Source organism: Aureobasidium namibiae (genome assembly GCF_000721765.1).
Source record: "Aureobasidium namibiae CBS 147.97 unplaced genomic scaffold scaffold_14, whole genome shotgun sequence".
Taxonomy (NCBI): Eukaryota; Fungi; Ascomycota; class Dothideomycetes; order Dothideales; family Saccotheciaceae; genus Aureobasidium; species Aureobasidium namibiae.
In genome coordinates, this window is record NW_013581195.1 from 1 (window position 1) to 16,225 (window position 16,225).

Consider the following 16,225-nt stretch of genomic DNA (forward strand, 5'->3'; position numbering starts at 1 on the left):
TAACATCTCCTATTTCTCTATACACTATACGAACCCTGACCCTCTGTCCATCCTGCGAACCCTAACCCTGTGTCCATCCTGCGAACCCTAACCCTGTGTCCATCCTGCGAACCCTAACCCTATGTCCATTCTGCGAACCCTAACCCTGTGTCTATCCTGCAAACTCTGACCCTGTGCTAAACTACATTACTATATGCTCTACTTAATCTGCTTTGCTTCCCAAATCTATCGCTACACTATCCGTTTTGATCTACTTGTTTAAACTTTGCTCTTACACCACGCTATCTTGCTCACCCTGTCCTTTTTTCTTACACCCTCTCATTATATCTATATATCGTTCTGTTATCTTATTTTTCCCCCATCTCTTCTGCCTGCTATCCATATTTTAATCTGCCCTTATTCGAAATTTTATATACTCTTGTCGTTTGTTAGCGCTTCTATGTGGCCCTAAACCTAATGGTTTTCACCTTGGTTTTTGGCTTTGCTGTACGCCTAAATTCTTCACTTGGAAAATTACTATCTTTTAAAATAAAACCAATTTCTATGCTTATACCCTATCTACTACCTAAATTATACCCTTCTTGTCTGTCCCTATCTCTCCAAAAACTCCCCTCACTAACTTGTTAAAATTCGATTTTCTATACCCTCTTTGCCTGCTATTTCCACCACCCTATCCTATTCATTACCTAAAAAAATCAAAATTCTCTATCTAACTCCTCCTGACCACTCCTGTCCTATCATTTACCACTTTCAATATGCACTTCTTCATCTTTTATCTCTTGTTATCTTCTTTCTTGATTTTTCCATCCCTTACACTGTCTGTCTATACTATCTACGCTATCCCCATACATTGAAAAACCAACACATCTCGTTCGTTTCGTACCTTCCAATCCTCACCTTTTCCCTCATCCACTCTATACCTTGCGAATATCCTCTGATTCCTTGTCGCTCCTTGATCCAATCCTCCCGCTCTGCTATCTCGTCGTCGCTCCCGCACGTCAACAACGCTGCTACTGCCGCCTTGACCACTCCTGCATACTGACATTGACCTTTGCATCGCTTATATAACCCGTACCCTCTTGCGTGATCTTCTTCCCATGATCTGCAAATCTTCTGCGGCAAAAAACAATCCGGGCATCCCGAAACCCCGTCTGTTCGCCTGATCTGCACTCTCATCATCTCCTAAACCTCTCGCATGTTGTCTGCGTGCTTGTGTCTGCATCTCTGCCAATCGTGTCCCACTGCATGATCTGTGTTGTCTTCGGTCATGCTGACTCTGCTGGCTTTGCAAATCACATAACACTTGCTCCACTCGTTACACTGCTCTTCTAACTTCTCCGTGCGTCGTATATCATCGTCTTCTCGCTGCATCTTGCCTCTCTTAACCATTTCCGCTCTGTCTTACAATGCCTGGAACTCGTATCTCAATGCTGCTTCTGTCTGTGCTTGCGGCGCGTACATGACGGCCATCGGTGCTGGGTGTTGGGCTGCGTGTCGGGCTGGGTTTCGGACTAACGTTGGCACTGGCGGCGGCGATGATGGTATAACCATCGGCGACGACGATAGAAATCCTGGTCTTGTCTCCCACGCTTCTTGTCGCATCTATGGCGTGATGAATCCTCTTGGTGCATGTCTTCGGACTGTGCTGCTGTTATGAACTTCTGTTACTGGTGGTCGTGATGGCGTTGTGCCTGGCTGCGCTGCTGTCCACTCTGCTTGCTGGCTTTTGTGTCGCTTGTTCGACATCCTTGGGATTTGTATCTCGCTTTGTAAATCGGGATCGATGTTTTCGTCTTGTTCTTCGTCTTCGCTTTGCTCTTCTTCTTCCTCGTCCTCTTCACCACCCTGCCATATCATCCTCGTGCTTGCACGGTACGCTGAACTTAACAAACCTAACCCTAAATCCAAAAATCCGGACCCTATTGATCTGCCGCTGGGGCTCTGGCAATCCTCATCCTCTTCTTCGCCCATTCCATAACCTACTACAATTCGTCTTCGTTTCGTGCCCCTTGGCTTGCCGGCACACACGTCGCATCTCTGCTCGTCTACCTCGCACGCCATTCTCTCGCTGTTGCCATCCATTTCTTTGTCTATTGTGACCCGTCGGCAACACTCGCCTTCGACAAATGTTTTCATCGCCTCTTCCGCTCCCTATATCTTGTCTCGGACAATGCTGCCATCTGACTGCGTGCGTTTCCATCTCATGATGATCGATTCGCTCCACTGTCTGTCTCTCCCGGCTCGGCCGCTTTCTTGCACGAAATCTCGCATCGATCTTCGTACTCCCATGTGGATGACCACTCGGATCGTTGGCGCGTCGATGCCCAAACCTAACGCGTTCGTCGCTACGAACACATCTTGTTGCCCTGTCGTCAATTGTCGAACCACTTCTCGCTTTCGGCCTCGGTGCCCATCTCGCGATAGAACAACTGGCAACCTAATGTTTTGGCGTATCGCTGGCCGTCCTAGATCTTCGAACAATAAACAACAATCTGCTTACCGGGGTATTATCTCTTCTTGTCGTCAACCATGCGTTGTAATGCCTCTTCTTCCTCCTCTTCCTCGTAATCGACAACCTGGTACTTAATCTCCTTACGTGTCGTGCTGTCCCGGATCTTAACGATTTCGTGCTTGTTGATGTTCATCTTGTCGTAAAACTCCAACTCGTTCCGTGGCGGCAATGTTGCTGTTAAAAACAACGTCTGCACTAACTGCTCGACCGTCTTATATAACTCTAAAATCTCCGGTCGCCATGCGTCTTTGTCGGCTGTCTTCCGCCTAGAATCTAACACGACGTGGCACTCGTCGATCACCAATCGGTCTAACTAGCCTGTTGACTTCTTCTGTTACATGAACCGCTTAAACGCTTGTCCGACCGCTGCCTCTAGTGTGACGAATACGATGCTTGCCCATTCGGGCGGCCCCGGCGGCGTCCCATACTGCATACTTAATGTCGCTCTCCTTACAACGTCTAACTATGTCGCCCTCTAACGCCGTTAACGGCACTACGACGATGGTGACTCCGCCGGGCGAATAACGGGCTAGTAACATGAATGTCAAACTCTTGCCGCCGCCGGTAGGCATAATGCCTAAAACATTCTTATGCCCTTCCTATAACGCCCGTAAAATGGCGAATTATACACCCCTAAACTCGGCATCCGGGCCTATCATTCTCTTAAACGCATCTAATATGTCGGCTTGCCGGAATGCTCTCCATCGCTAGAACTTGTCCGCTTCCGCTTGCTTTTCCATGTCTACTAACGATTTGGCTATGTTACGTCCTTCGGTCTGGACTGGTTGGAATCCTATAATACGGTGCCAATCGATGCTAACTTTCCGGAATGCATCCTTTTCGCGCATCGTTATCCACGGTGACTCTCTAGTCATTCGACCGTACATGCTGTCTTCGATACTTAACGAATGTCCGGCTTGATTGGCTCTAACGGCTTCCTCGGTGTTAGCTTCTTCTGCCTGTGCCGCTTGGTCCTTTCGTTTCTCTTTGCTGCTGCCGAATGCGGTGTCTAATGTTCGCCTAATGCTGTCATCTTCCACTAACTAACGGTGGATTGCTAGATAAACCTCTCGCCATACGGCTAATCCGATGCGCGCACCCATGCCGTGTCGTGTCACTTCCTGTAACAATCGACGGCATCTGTCTGTGCTATACACTCCATCTGGGTTGCTAGGCGTGAATGCTAGCTTCTAGGGTGTGTCATCTTCTGCACTCTCCCCTTCCTCGACGAAATCTTCGCTATCATCGTCACTGTCGGTGTCGTAATCTAGGTCGTCGGGGTCGTAGTCTCGGTCATCGCTGGCGTTGTCTGGGTGTGAATCGGCGTCTGCTCGCTCTTCCTCGGCCTCGATCTCATCCTAATCCTCGTCTTCTTGGTCTCGCCACTGCTCTTCGGGCTTCGGCTCCTAAATAAACGCTCGGTACTCTTTCTGGTCGAATACCATCTTCTGTAACGCTCTGACGAATGGCTAGACTAACCACAAATAATAAACGACTAATTCTGACACCTCCCTTAGCACGAATCTGTAAATGACCTTAATACTGGTCTTGTTGTATGATGTAACGAATGATACCAATCCGTTGTCGACGAATACTCCTCGGTATCCGCGGTCGTCTACGCCGTTCTTATATACCACGGTGACACTCTCTATACCGCGGGCGGGGGCGCCGGCTATTAAATAGACTAAAACGAACAACTGTTCTTTAAACTTCTCGACCGCCTTAAAATATTTGCTAATGCCGGCTTCGTTCCATAGAATGGCGGTGTTGCTGTCGTCTTCGCTAGCGGGTAATGCATCTGTAGTGCGTACGAATTGCCTAATTAACTTGTCGTCCTCCATCACCCGGTCTAACAACCAATTCTTGCCATCTACACTCTACTTGTTAATGGTATACTCCAAAAAATTGAATTTGTCTAACCACGTATCGCTTAGATTGTCTTTAATGTCGTCCATGTTCAACTCGGGCAATTGGCTTCCTAATCCTGATCGTGGTCGGCCGTGGTCGTCTACGTCTAACATAATCACCTTCTAGAACAACTGGATGCGTATGCTGTTATATAACCCTTGCACGGTCGATCTCAAATCTGCCAACCGGAATAATGCCTAACTAATGGTGATCTCGTTCCCTTGCCATTCGACGGTGCCTAGTGCGTTAGTGGTGTATCTAATGCGCATACCTAACGTTCTAATGTGCAACATCTAATCTATTGGCGTGGGCTTATGGTCCTTGTCGGCTAACATCATAAACTTATTACTTATCTCCTAGACCTAATCGAAAATGCTCGGTACTGCCTGCCTGGCTTAGGCTTCGCTTATTAACTCTGCTCTTATTATTCGTTTCACTATGGCATTTCGATTGTCGTATGCCTTATAAACGACCATTGATCGCGAAATGGTGATTATGGCGGACAATATGGGCGTGTATAATGTGGCTGGCTTCCATCCCTTGTTACGTTCGTCGATAGCCAATACCGCTAATGCGCTAATAATGCCGTTACTGTGCTCGCTGTCCCCGATGTCGTAATCTAACATGGCCAACTAAAATGCCATGTACGCATGCTCGATTTGCTTCGCTATGTCTTCCTGCTGTGTGTTAGCGGGCGTGTCTTCCGACACCTGGTTGCGGCATAATCGCTTCAAATACAACAACGCATCGGTCTAGGCCTCTGTCAAAACATATTGCGGTCGGATCTCTCTGTGTTAGGTACGCCACAAAATACACAATATCATGATCCACCACTTACTGTACTTGCGTACTGTCTTAACGCTGTGGTTGCTTTCGAACTTCTTCTCGGGCCCGGTACTACCGCTATGCTTTTGGTTGATCAAAAACAATGCCGCCCTGCCGACGATGTGCTGCTTGTAACACTGTAACGACCGTCTGATCAATCGCTTCGTACCTGCACACGCACGTTCTGACCCAAAATCGCTGTCGGGCAAATGCTCGTCCTCGTATCGGGGTCTGCGTTGCCTGGATTGGTGTCTTGATCGTGCTTCGATCGGGGTTTTGTCCATAATCATTCGTTCCCGGTCCTAGCCGTGTAAAATCGTCGCGCAATTTAATGCTTTTAAAAACAGGTTAGTCACGAATCGGCTGTCGTCGTCTCGGATGGTGTCGCGGTTTGTTGCTCTCTCTTCTGCTTCGGCTGCCAACTTTGCCTGCATCGTTGTATGGACTTTTTCCTTCCATGTGCTTTGGCCGGCTGGTATTGGCTGGACGGGATCTGCTGGCTTGACTGCGAAATACACCTGCCATGCTCGCTGCGCGAAAAACGTTTGACATGCTTGACCCTCGTCCCACAAACGGTTGGGTGACTGTGTGGTCTTTTTGTATACATTGCCGCCGGGTTTCTGCTTATTCTTCCATCCGTGCTTGGTTTTGTAATGGTCCTGTATCCCTGGAATCGAACGGCATATGTATCCACACTCGTTGCTGGTATTTTGGGTTAATACGCAACGATATCTATTACGGTATATGGGAAACCCTTCAACTGGCGGTGAATTCGGCTCTGGGTATATCACCTGTTCTTTGTCCCATGCGACACCGTCTATCTTTTCGGCGACATACCTGGCTATGCCTTTCCGGCACTTCTGATCGACGGCCTTTGGGTGCTTGTCCTTTAAATGCCCATGTATGTTTGCTGGGTTAATCGCGTATTAGCATGGGATGCACTGTATGATCTTGTACTCTGCTCGTACGGTAAATAACTGTTAGAAACCCTGCTCTGCTATGTTTTTGTCCATGCTTATGTCGTTGCTGCTATAACTTTGTCCCTATCTGTATAGTTGTAATGGATATCGCCAATGATGTGTTTAATGGCATGGCGCGTTACGCGCGTGGAATGGGACGCGTTTAGTGGGCTTGGGCCAACTTGACCCTGTAACCTGTGGGGTTAGGCTTATGCCCTGCGGGCGCAACGCTGTCTTGACCTCGCTTGCTGGGAACATCACTATTAGGACCGGCTCTGGTCTACCACAAACATACTGATTTTCTACTTGACTCTAACGCCAAAATATTATTCAAAATTCTGTCTACAAACTGTGATTTTTTTGGGCTTATTCGATATGATCTTCGTCAAAAAAACTGTCCTGCAACTTTCAAATAAATTGACCTCTCGTGGATTTTTCTTGGCATGACTTTATATGGGACTTTCAAATAAATAAGCCTTCTTTATTCGTGGAATTATGGGTAGGAACATCACTATTGGGACCAGCTCTGGTCTGCCACAAACATACTGATTTTCTACTTAACTCTAACGCCAAAATATTATTCAAAATTCTGTCTACAAACTGTGATTTTTTTGGGCTTATTCGATATGATTTTCGTCAAAAAAACTGTCCTACAACTTTCAAATAAATTGACCTCTCGTGGATTTTTCTTAGCATGACTTTATATGGGACTTTCAAATAAATAAGCCTTCTTTATTCGTGGAATTATGGGTAGGACATTTGCAGACACTGCAATAGAGCCTACACTTTTGGACACGAGGATGCATGCCGTATAAGGACAAGACAAACGGTAGTGAAACACGACAAGATCTGCTAAGCCCTTATAACAGCCCTACGGACCAACCTAGACAACAAAGTCTTCCTCGAACTAAGAGGCGACTATAGAGACATCCGTATAGACATTAGGATTGACAATCTAAAAGGAACCCTACACCTAGACATATTAATAATCTCTCTTATAAAGGAACAAGCAAAGGCAGATCCATATACAACCCTTACAACGGAAGAACAAGTTAAAAGGAATAAATACCGAGTACTTAGCCAGGCATTTAAGCCATTTATCCTTAGCTAAGGCGGACTGCTTGGAAAAGATACCTTATAGACCTATAAGGAGTTATAGAGGTCCTTTACTCCTAGCACTGCTAAATGGCTAGATAAATACATCTCGGTCCTCCTTATCCGCCTCCGAGTAAGAAACTGGATGGGCTATAGCATTAACTAATGACCTAGCCTTATAACACATCTCTTATGTATATTTCTGGAGGTTTTTCCTTACCTACTTTTCCTTATCTTATGTGTATACCTTAATTTAAGAGCAGAATGTAGCTATATAGAAAGGAATGGAATGTTGCCTAACCCTACTGCCCTAATAACGGTCACCACGGGGTCGGGTTTTCTAATCTGTACTCCTCATACCCTAATCGCATGTTTCTAATCTATACTCCTTATACCCTAATCGCATGTTTCTAATCTGTACTCCTCATACCCTAACGTATACTTCTCCCTCTTTTAGGACACCCTACGGCCGCTACGCATCTTGTCTTGTTCTTCTTCTCTTGTCTCCTCTTTTCCTGGGACACCTGTCGGCCGCTACGCATCTTGTCTTGTTCTTCTTCTCTTGTCTCCTCTTTTCCTGGGACACCTGTTAGCCGCTACGCATCTTATCTTGTTCTTCTTCTCTAGTCTCCTCTTTTCCTAGGACACCCTACGGGTTGGGCGGACCTCTTCTCCTTTTCTTTTTCTACCTTTTTACTCTTTTCTTTTCCTTGGGACACCCTACGGGTTAGCCGGGTCTCTTATTATCTTTTCCCTCCTTCTTCTCTACCCTCTTTTCTCCCTTTACTCTTCTTAGGACACCCTACGGCTTGGCCGGCTTCTTCCTTCCCTTCTCTTACCATTTCTTTTCCTCTTTAAATGCCCTACGGCTTACCTACCGCGTCCTTTCTTTTACTCACCGCTCGGCGCGGGGCCTCTTCCTTTGCGCTCACCGCTCGGGTTAACACCTACACGGCTTAACTTCGTGACCTGTAACCTATAACCTGTAACCTCGTCCTCCCTTTAACTCTCCGCTTGGCGCGGGGCCTTCTCCTTTGCGCTTCGCGCTCGGGTTAATCCCTACACGCCTTAACTTCCTAACTACGACCCCCTCTTTGATCTCTACTCCGTACGGGACCTTAGGCCTAGGCCTTCTTTCTTGCCTTATATCTCTCTCTACTCTTTTCCGCCTCTTTTCTTTCTTAGGGCCTTACCATTTTGGCATCTGTCCTTAAAAATTTAAAAAAATAACCTCTCCTTCCCTTAGGATACCCTACGGGTTAGGCGGGTCTCTTCTTATCAATTTTTCTCTCCCCCCCTTCTCTTTCCTTAGGACACCCTACGGATTGGGTGGGACTCTTATCATCTTTTCTCTCTCTTCTCCTTTTCTTTCGGGACACCCTACGGCTTGCCCGCGCCTCTCTCTATCTTTGCTCTCTTCTCTTTTCTTCCTTTAGGACACCCTACGGGTTACCTGCCTCTCTTCTTATTACTTCTTCTCTCTCTCTCTCTCTATTCTCTTCCCTTAGGACACCTGCAGGGTTAGGCGGGTCTCTTCTTATTACTTCTTCTCTCTCCCTCCTCCTCTTTCCTTGGGACGCCCTACGGGTTGGGCGGGTCTCTTCTTATTACTTCTTCTCTCTCCCTCCTCCTTCCCTTAGGACACCCTACGGGTTAGGCGGGTCTCTTCTCCTCACTTTTTCTCTCTCTTCTCCTTACTTTTTCTCTCTCTTCTCCTCACTTTTTCTCTCTCTTCTCCTCACTTTTTCTCTCTCTTCTCCCCCCCCTAGGACACCTGTAGGGTTGGCCAGCTATGCTTTCTCTTTTTCCTTAACTCTTCCACTTGAACTCTATTCTTTAGGACACCTACAGGGTTAACCGGCTTCTTTCTCATCATATCATATCTTCCTCCTTCTGTTCACTCTTGTCTCTTTTTGCCTTTCCATCACCTAGATACGGCTACATAAGATGGGCTTTTAAATCTTAACTCTTTTTCCATTGTCTTAACCACTCTGGTTCTACTTCACTGCTTCAAACTTCCAACTTTAAAACTTCACCCCTAAGCCTAAACTAGCTTACATAATTTGCTACTCTGTACCCATCCTTCCCTCACCCTCAACCCAGCCTTGCTCTTGCTCGCCAACCATTCTAATATCACTGTCATGCTGTCGCTGCCGTTGTCCTCCTCTAACCCTCCATCTTCAACCGCCCAATCCCATACCTCATCCCTCGAACTAAACAATAATCCCAAAACTATCCCTTAAAGATCATCTCTCACTCGCTAATCTCCTTTGAACTCTCCTCTTTCTCCACACCACGCTCCCTATATCTTGTCCCACTTGATGTATCTGTTCTCCGTCAAGCCTCCTCCTGCTGTTCCTGGCCTCTGCCTGTACTGCTCACATAGCATATACGGTCTCCAGCACTTTTTGCAACCGGATGTCACTTCCATTCGCATTCCCGCCAGTCGTTTCTCTATTGCTTCCATCCTCTCCATCAACTCTAGCTTTTTTACCAACGGACAAGCCCTCCATGACGTGTGAGAACGTTCTGTCTTACCTGATCGCGCTGTGCAGACTGGGCAACATCCTCTGTACATCGATAGCTTCGCTTCGAACGCTTCTTTGCTGCTAATCTCTGTGCATATCGGGCGCTTCGACAGTTTGGGGATTTTTCTAGCTCGCTCCAGTCTCTCTACGGCTATGATACCAGCATCTCGGCTGTCGTCTTTACCCTGTTGCTGTTGTCCTTGTTGTGTTTGTGATCCCCCTCCTTCCACATTCGTGGGTCTCACACTTCTAGAGTCAATTAGAATGAAGTCGTCTTCGTCCAAGTCGTCTATGTCCAGATCCTCGAAAGATGAAGCGTCGTCGTCGTCGTTGTTAGCCTCGGCTGATGCTTACGGATTACGTATCGACTAGAACTGAATCTTTAGTACACTATATCACTAATCACAGACGCTCTCTAATATTATCGAACAAGACTCGTTACTACACTACTTGCTATGTCAGCTTTCTTAATGCATTTCGCACCATTCTGTGAGCTCTGCCAATTAGTAGAAGATTTTCAACATCAGTGGGATGGGATTCTCTCCCCAGTGTAAGGCACTAGTCAGCCATGACTCTAAACGTATGAAATCGTGAGGAATCCCTAACTCTGTCTCCTTTCCCTTTTAGTCCTGTATAAGCCTAAGTAGAGTGTTATTCGATAACATAACGGCTACGGCTTCAGCAACTATTCCTTCGAATATGCACGTTAGCCCAAAAAGACCCCTTCGCATCACTTTCTCCCTTGTCTCGCTCGCTAGATGCCATTCTCCTAGCAAGCAACAGTCAACACAGAACCTTGCTGCTAAATTATCGACATGTCTTTCAAGCAAGGAAGTAAAGTTCTTTTCCTGCTGCCGGATCCATGCCGCCCCATAATCTTTATAGTCTGCAATGCTATGGTCGCAAATCTAAACAGTTTTCGAACGTCGTCGGAAGTGACAAAGATTATAACGCTGAGCCCACTTGCTCATAACACTATGCAATCTGTCCATAGAGGGCGACTTGCTGTGGCCTCCATCCCAAGTCAGCCATTTCGTTGCTTCTTCCGGCCACTTGTTAGCAAGACGATTGATGCAGGCATTAAGACTCTGAGATCCGTCTATGCTATTAATCTGGAAGGATCTTGATATACACTAACGCTTTGGTCGCTAGACGGCTTCTGTTTCGGACGGCGGGCAAACTCGCTTAAGAAGAGTCTGCTGTGTTAACTGGCTTTGCGTCTCCCTTGTTATGGCTGCTTGTATAGTGGTGGTAGCTTCGGGAACCGCAATCCTGCTCTTTGTTTTTGGAGCTTTTATTAGCATCGCTCGAACGGCGATTGGTCTGGCGCTATCTAGACATAGGAAGTCATGCCATTCGTACGAAGCCCATTTGTATATTCTTAGAAGAGCTGGCTGCAACTTGGTCGGAAACGCGCCGTCTAACCCATAGGTTGCTAAGCGCTATAACGGACGATGACCACTTTGCCATGCAAACACGACGTTAACGTCAGCTGTAACACTTTTGTCGTCATGTCTGTTGAATGGCTCTGCCACTCTTTTTACGTGCCTTTTAGTGATGCTTATCGAGATATGACGGTACAGTTAGACACCGAACGGCTTTCGGAATATCCCTTGCCCTGCCTTTTAGAGGATAGTTGATAACTGTTGGGATGACCATAATTGGGTAGGAGCCTGCAAAGTACGAAATAGAAGCCTGCTAGATGCTCCATTATTCGACAATTTAGCTCGACGTTGGATCATCTCGGCAAACGGTCGGATATAGACGAGATAGAGGAACAGGATTCTTCCCGCTTGCTAAGGAAGATAACGAACGACGTGAAACTCCCTGTTGGTGATCTTGCGGGCTTTATGATGTCTTGTGACATAAATTACGGAACCTTTATGCACGTATATCCCGCGCTCGGTCGAAGGGCCGTTACGACATTCTAATGATAGAATTTCTGTGCCTCGAGGGGCTTGGCCCCTAAGGATGTGGAACATGGCTAGAAGTAGCTCGAGCAGCTCCTCCTCGAGCTTAAGATATCTCCAGACTGCAGTCGTGTTCTATTTGTCATCTATAAGCAAACCATTGCCGGGATCCGTACATGCTCTTGTGGGAAGCTCTAGGTATGCACTAGATAGCTTATTACCAGGATGATCGATAAACGAGAAGCCTTCTTAAAGGTTACAGAAGTCGTCTTTAATCGACCTGAGGTCAAAGTCAGGCTGCCAGTCGTACATTAACCTTGCATACAACATCGTCGAAGAGCTGACAATTGTCGAAGCAAAATTGCGGAGTTGCTCAATAGAGAAGAAGTCGTCCCCATAATGAAGAGTCTGGTAATCTTCGCTCTAGCGAAACATGAACGCTGGAGGGTCGCTTCGTGCTATGACTTGTCCGTAGTCTCGAAGACTCTAAAACTCTCCGAAAGGACTTAGGCAGCCGCGTATCATGTATCGCATACGGAATTCATTTAGCCGTTCTAGATGAGCACTCTAAGCCCTCTAACCAATGGTAATGTTCTTATATGCCTTGTGTGGAAGAGCAGCCTCTAGGAAAAGCAATCGTTGCGTGTAGATCAGTCTAGAGAGTTGGGGAGTGTAGTCTTTTGCTCTTCGAAAAGTTCTTCCGTCGGCTGAAAGACCTAAGATCCTAGCGTAGTAAACAAGTAAGCTCGAGTGTGTCTGGCCGTCGGTAAACTCTTCTGTAGCGAAGAAGACACTAAATCGGAAAATGAGCTCTAAAATCCTGTCCCTTACCTGCTTTACGGAGATGTTGGTCTTATGCAACTCGACCACTCGGATGTCGTTCTGCAAATCCACATATGATGATGGCACCATCCTTCGCTTACGGGTGCCGTCTACCTCGTTAGAAAGTCCATTGATCTGTGCTTCCATCTCATCGTCACTCTTAGGAATTGCATCATCTTGTTCCTAGTGTAAATCTTCCTCATCATCGCACTCCTCGTCGTCACTAACTTTATAGTCTTCTTCGTCTTCTTTGCCATAGCTGATGGGACCGCCTTCCAATTCTACATGGTTCTAGCATCGGTCATCCCAGACTTCGCTAAGCCACTTCAGTTGGTCGTCTAAGAGCCTAATCCCGAACGCTGATTCCCGCGTAGCGATTGGCAGATGGTAGAGTCTAAAAGTAAAGGCTATAAACCTTTTCCACAACCGGCGATACCGTTGACGACTCGCTTTTCGGCTAAGAAACGTGAATGGACGAGGGCAGAATTCGTTAGACTTCGTACTAGCAAGCCAGCAAAGAATGGGTCTGCCAGTACTTCGCATTGTCTCCTCGCAACGATCGAGAGCTTAGTCGACTGCTTGCAAGAGTATCCATATCCTCTTCTCGTTATGTGCCGGGCTAAACATGTCTATGCTGTCGTGGCAGCCGAGTCGCACATCTCGACTGTGGAACCAGCAAGGCCCAACGTCTGTTAATCGCACTAGGATGTCACGCTGACAGTTGCGATAAACCTCTGGCCATCTGGTGCGATTCATCTATGGGCTGGTCAGCTCCGGCACAGCTAAGCCAGTGTCGGATGGATCAAGTACTCGCGGTTGCTGGTGTCGGGCAATCATTGTCATCTCCTCTTCGTGTATCTCCTTAACACGGCTTGTAGAAGCCAGCGGGCTTGGACAGGTGACTGTTGCCGTATTGTGAACGGTCCATTGTCGGCTAGACAGAGAGGATGTCCAGGACTGACAAAGCATGATATCTGTATGCTTGTCTAACACTTGTCGACTTCGTTGGTGTTTCGTGGCCATATGGCGCCCAATGATATCCTGACTGGTGCTCTTCTGACCACACGATTTGCAAGCGTAGATGCGAAAGACTTTCAGATCAGGATGAGCAAGAGACCCATGAGGTAGCACGGGTAGGTCTGAAGGGTCAACGATGTGCAGTGAATGCACGTAGGATGACAGTCCCGCACGTGACTGTTTAGGTATCTTATGTTTCTCCCACAAGTGAGATGTCAGACAGGAACCAGTGACTGGCAGGGCGCATTTGCAGGTAAGGCATATGAGAGCGTGATGATTGGGATCTACACGCAGTCCGAGAGACTCTAAGCGGTTCGAATCGAACATGGCAACTCAGGTATGGCAAAACCTATCTTGGGATGCGATACAAGAGAGACAGACGTCTAGCAGGAGAGTTATCGGGGCGAAAACAAGAAGGTTCACGCGACGCGTCGTGGACGCACAGACATCTTAGAGATCCGGGGCAGCACTCTACGAAGTTTCGGGGTTGCGCACGAGCCAGGATTTGGGAATCCCCCGGATTACGGAGGAGTATACCTGAGTAGGAGCCTGGGCAGAGCAGAAGGTTGAGTACTTGCTCAAGCTATTGAGGACTTTGTGTGCAAGTGTTGCACATGACATGCTTGTATCCGTTGTCTGGCCTGGATGATTATAGTCCTTGATCGGTAGGTTCATCTGCGGTTGGTGGAGTGCAACAGTCGCGGCAGCGAAGATAAGAGGTTGTTGCTCAGCAACAGAGGAAACAGCGTCACTCGAGATGGAAGAGGTTCGATTATCAGTGCCAGACTGGTAGTGTAGCATGAGCTCGTCGCTCAGGTGCAAGTCCGTTGCCTGCACATCAGAGAGGTCGAAACCATCACAGGAGCCTGCCAGATTTCCGTGCAAAGTGTTCAGGCTATCTAGCTGGTCGAGCTTCTGCAATCCATGATAGTCAAATAGTTGTTCCAAATCCATCTCAAGATGCGGCGTCGATAGCGTGCTGTCGTATACGCAATTGGCTAGACTCTGATCGATCGTAGGCAACAGATGGAGAGTGAAACCATTAGAATCTCCCCGCATGGGATGGTCACTACCATCAGCCTCAGACTGGTCAGAGTCCGCGTCGAGCGATCTTGGGCTTTTGGTGTGCCGGGAAGTGGATACAGAAGATCTGTACGCTGGAGTTGATGGTCTATGGCGATCGGATGCGGGGGGTTTACCGAGTCGACGTGAGACGCTGTAATTGCAAGGTCGACTGCTGTTCACGCAACGTAAACATGCAGGACGCTCCTGTCCACACTTGACCTTGGAAGCAGAACAGCGATCGCATGAGGCGCGAAGCTTCCGAGATCTGCCAGAGAGGGTGGTGGTGACGGGGTTTGGGGTGTCCGAGTTCATCTCCGTCGGTACCAAGCACGGCGAAGGCTTGTTTGCGGTACCAAGCAAACCAAGCAAACCAAGCAATAAACGGTCTAAAAATGCCAAGTGGTGACACAGGAATGATGTGAAACAAATTTGAGAAACGAACTGTACACTGCAAAATCCCAGAGACAAACGCATGCAGTGATTATATAGACTATTGGCGTTCCGCGCTGCGACGGCAGATTTCCAACGCGACATAATAACACCTTGCCTGGGTGGTAGATTCCAGGCCATGCGACAATGTACGAGCTTGTTTGGATTCAAAAGGGCAAGCATATCAAGCTCTGGATCCTGAACGCCACCAACAAAGTCACCACCAGATCCTGAGGGATTCAGCCTGCTGCTGGACCCACAGTAGCCACGGCGCAGGATAACGCAGGATGTCCACGCCCCTGACTTGGGTTCTGCCTCGAACCTCTTGTGAAAACACACTGTGAAAGTCCAGTAGTCGATACTCTCGGTATCATTCGAACGGTAGACAGCCCACTGCGTTCGCATCACAGCTCCCTGCTCAATCATGTTCCGCTTGACGCGCGTAGGCGCGTATTATTACAAAAGTGGAGTTGATTCATCTATCACTATGCAGCTGATCCAAGCTTCAGCCGTGCGTTCCTCGCGTTAGCTTCCGCACCTCACCGTTCACCCGCTGCACGAATCCAGCCAGCCTCGCCATGTTCATCACACGAATTCCCCCAAAAGGTTTCAAGGTCACTTCAGGCCCATCAGCAAGGCTGCTCTGCTTTGAAAGCACATGCTAGACCCCGAATGTTTCTGCATGTTCGAAAAGCATGGTTGATTCAGCAAAAAAACAGGCATGCGTTATCAAGCGTTGCGCGAATAAGGGCAAAGTTAGATTCAGCCTGTCGCAAAGAACGCTGGACGTTCGGCATTCCCAATAGAGGAGCATTCTGCGAGCAATTACTGCAGTCAATTCGGTTGGACATCTATGGCATCAAGGTGGGCCTCGTTACGCGCAACCGGGCCAAGTCTGTATCCAATCATTCTATCACGAGTGATTTGCTCAGGAACGGAGGAGGCTCAACGGCCAGACCCTGAACATGTGCTGACAGGGTCCACAGATGCGGCACGGGCAGATCCTTATCGCCTTCGTATAGTGCTCGGACAGAGTTATCGGACACCAATCAAACACGGTAGCATCCTTCGGGTCATAACCTGGACCCTCGGGCACCGTAGCTGCATTGACGAAACGTTTGAATGGACCAAACGGCGTTCGGGTCTCGCGCGGAC

The 16,225-nt window shown here is 47.8% G+C and overlaps 3 protein-coding genes across 3 annotated transcripts; all 3 read right to left on the reverse strand.

The window, feature by feature from the left end:
* Positions 1–2,507: 2,507 nt before the first annotated feature.
* Positions 2,508–3,615, reverse strand: M436DRAFT_74602 (uncharacterized protein; the record flags this gene model as incomplete). The annotated part of the gene is made up of 5 exons (XM_013569814.1): positions 2,508–2,825; positions 2,941–3,111; positions 3,142–3,219; positions 3,259–3,377; positions 3,612–3,615. 5 exons carry the CDS (start codon positions 3,613–3,615, stop codon positions 2,508–2,510), a joined length of 690 nt encoding a protein of 229 aa, XP_013425268.1.
* Positions 3,616–3,702: 87 nt separating this feature from the next.
* Positions 3,703–4,353, reverse strand: M436DRAFT_83827 (uncharacterized protein; the record flags this gene model as incomplete). Its single annotated transcript, XM_013569815.1, has 2 exons — positions 3,703–3,870; positions 4,087–4,353. 2 exons carry the CDS (start codon positions 4,351–4,353, stop codon positions 3,703–3,705), a joined length of 435 nt encoding a protein of 144 aa, XP_013425269.1.
* An 8,962-nt stretch (positions 4,354–13,315) lies between these two features.
* Positions 13,316–14,953, reverse strand: M436DRAFT_65669 (uncharacterized protein; the record flags this gene model as incomplete). Its single annotated transcript, XM_013569753.1, has 2 exons — positions 13,316–13,753; positions 14,114–14,953. 2 exons carry the CDS (start codon positions 14,951–14,953, stop codon positions 13,316–13,318), a joined length of 1,278 nt encoding a protein of 425 aa, XP_013425207.1.
* Positions 14,954–16,225: the final 1,272 nt, after the last annotated feature.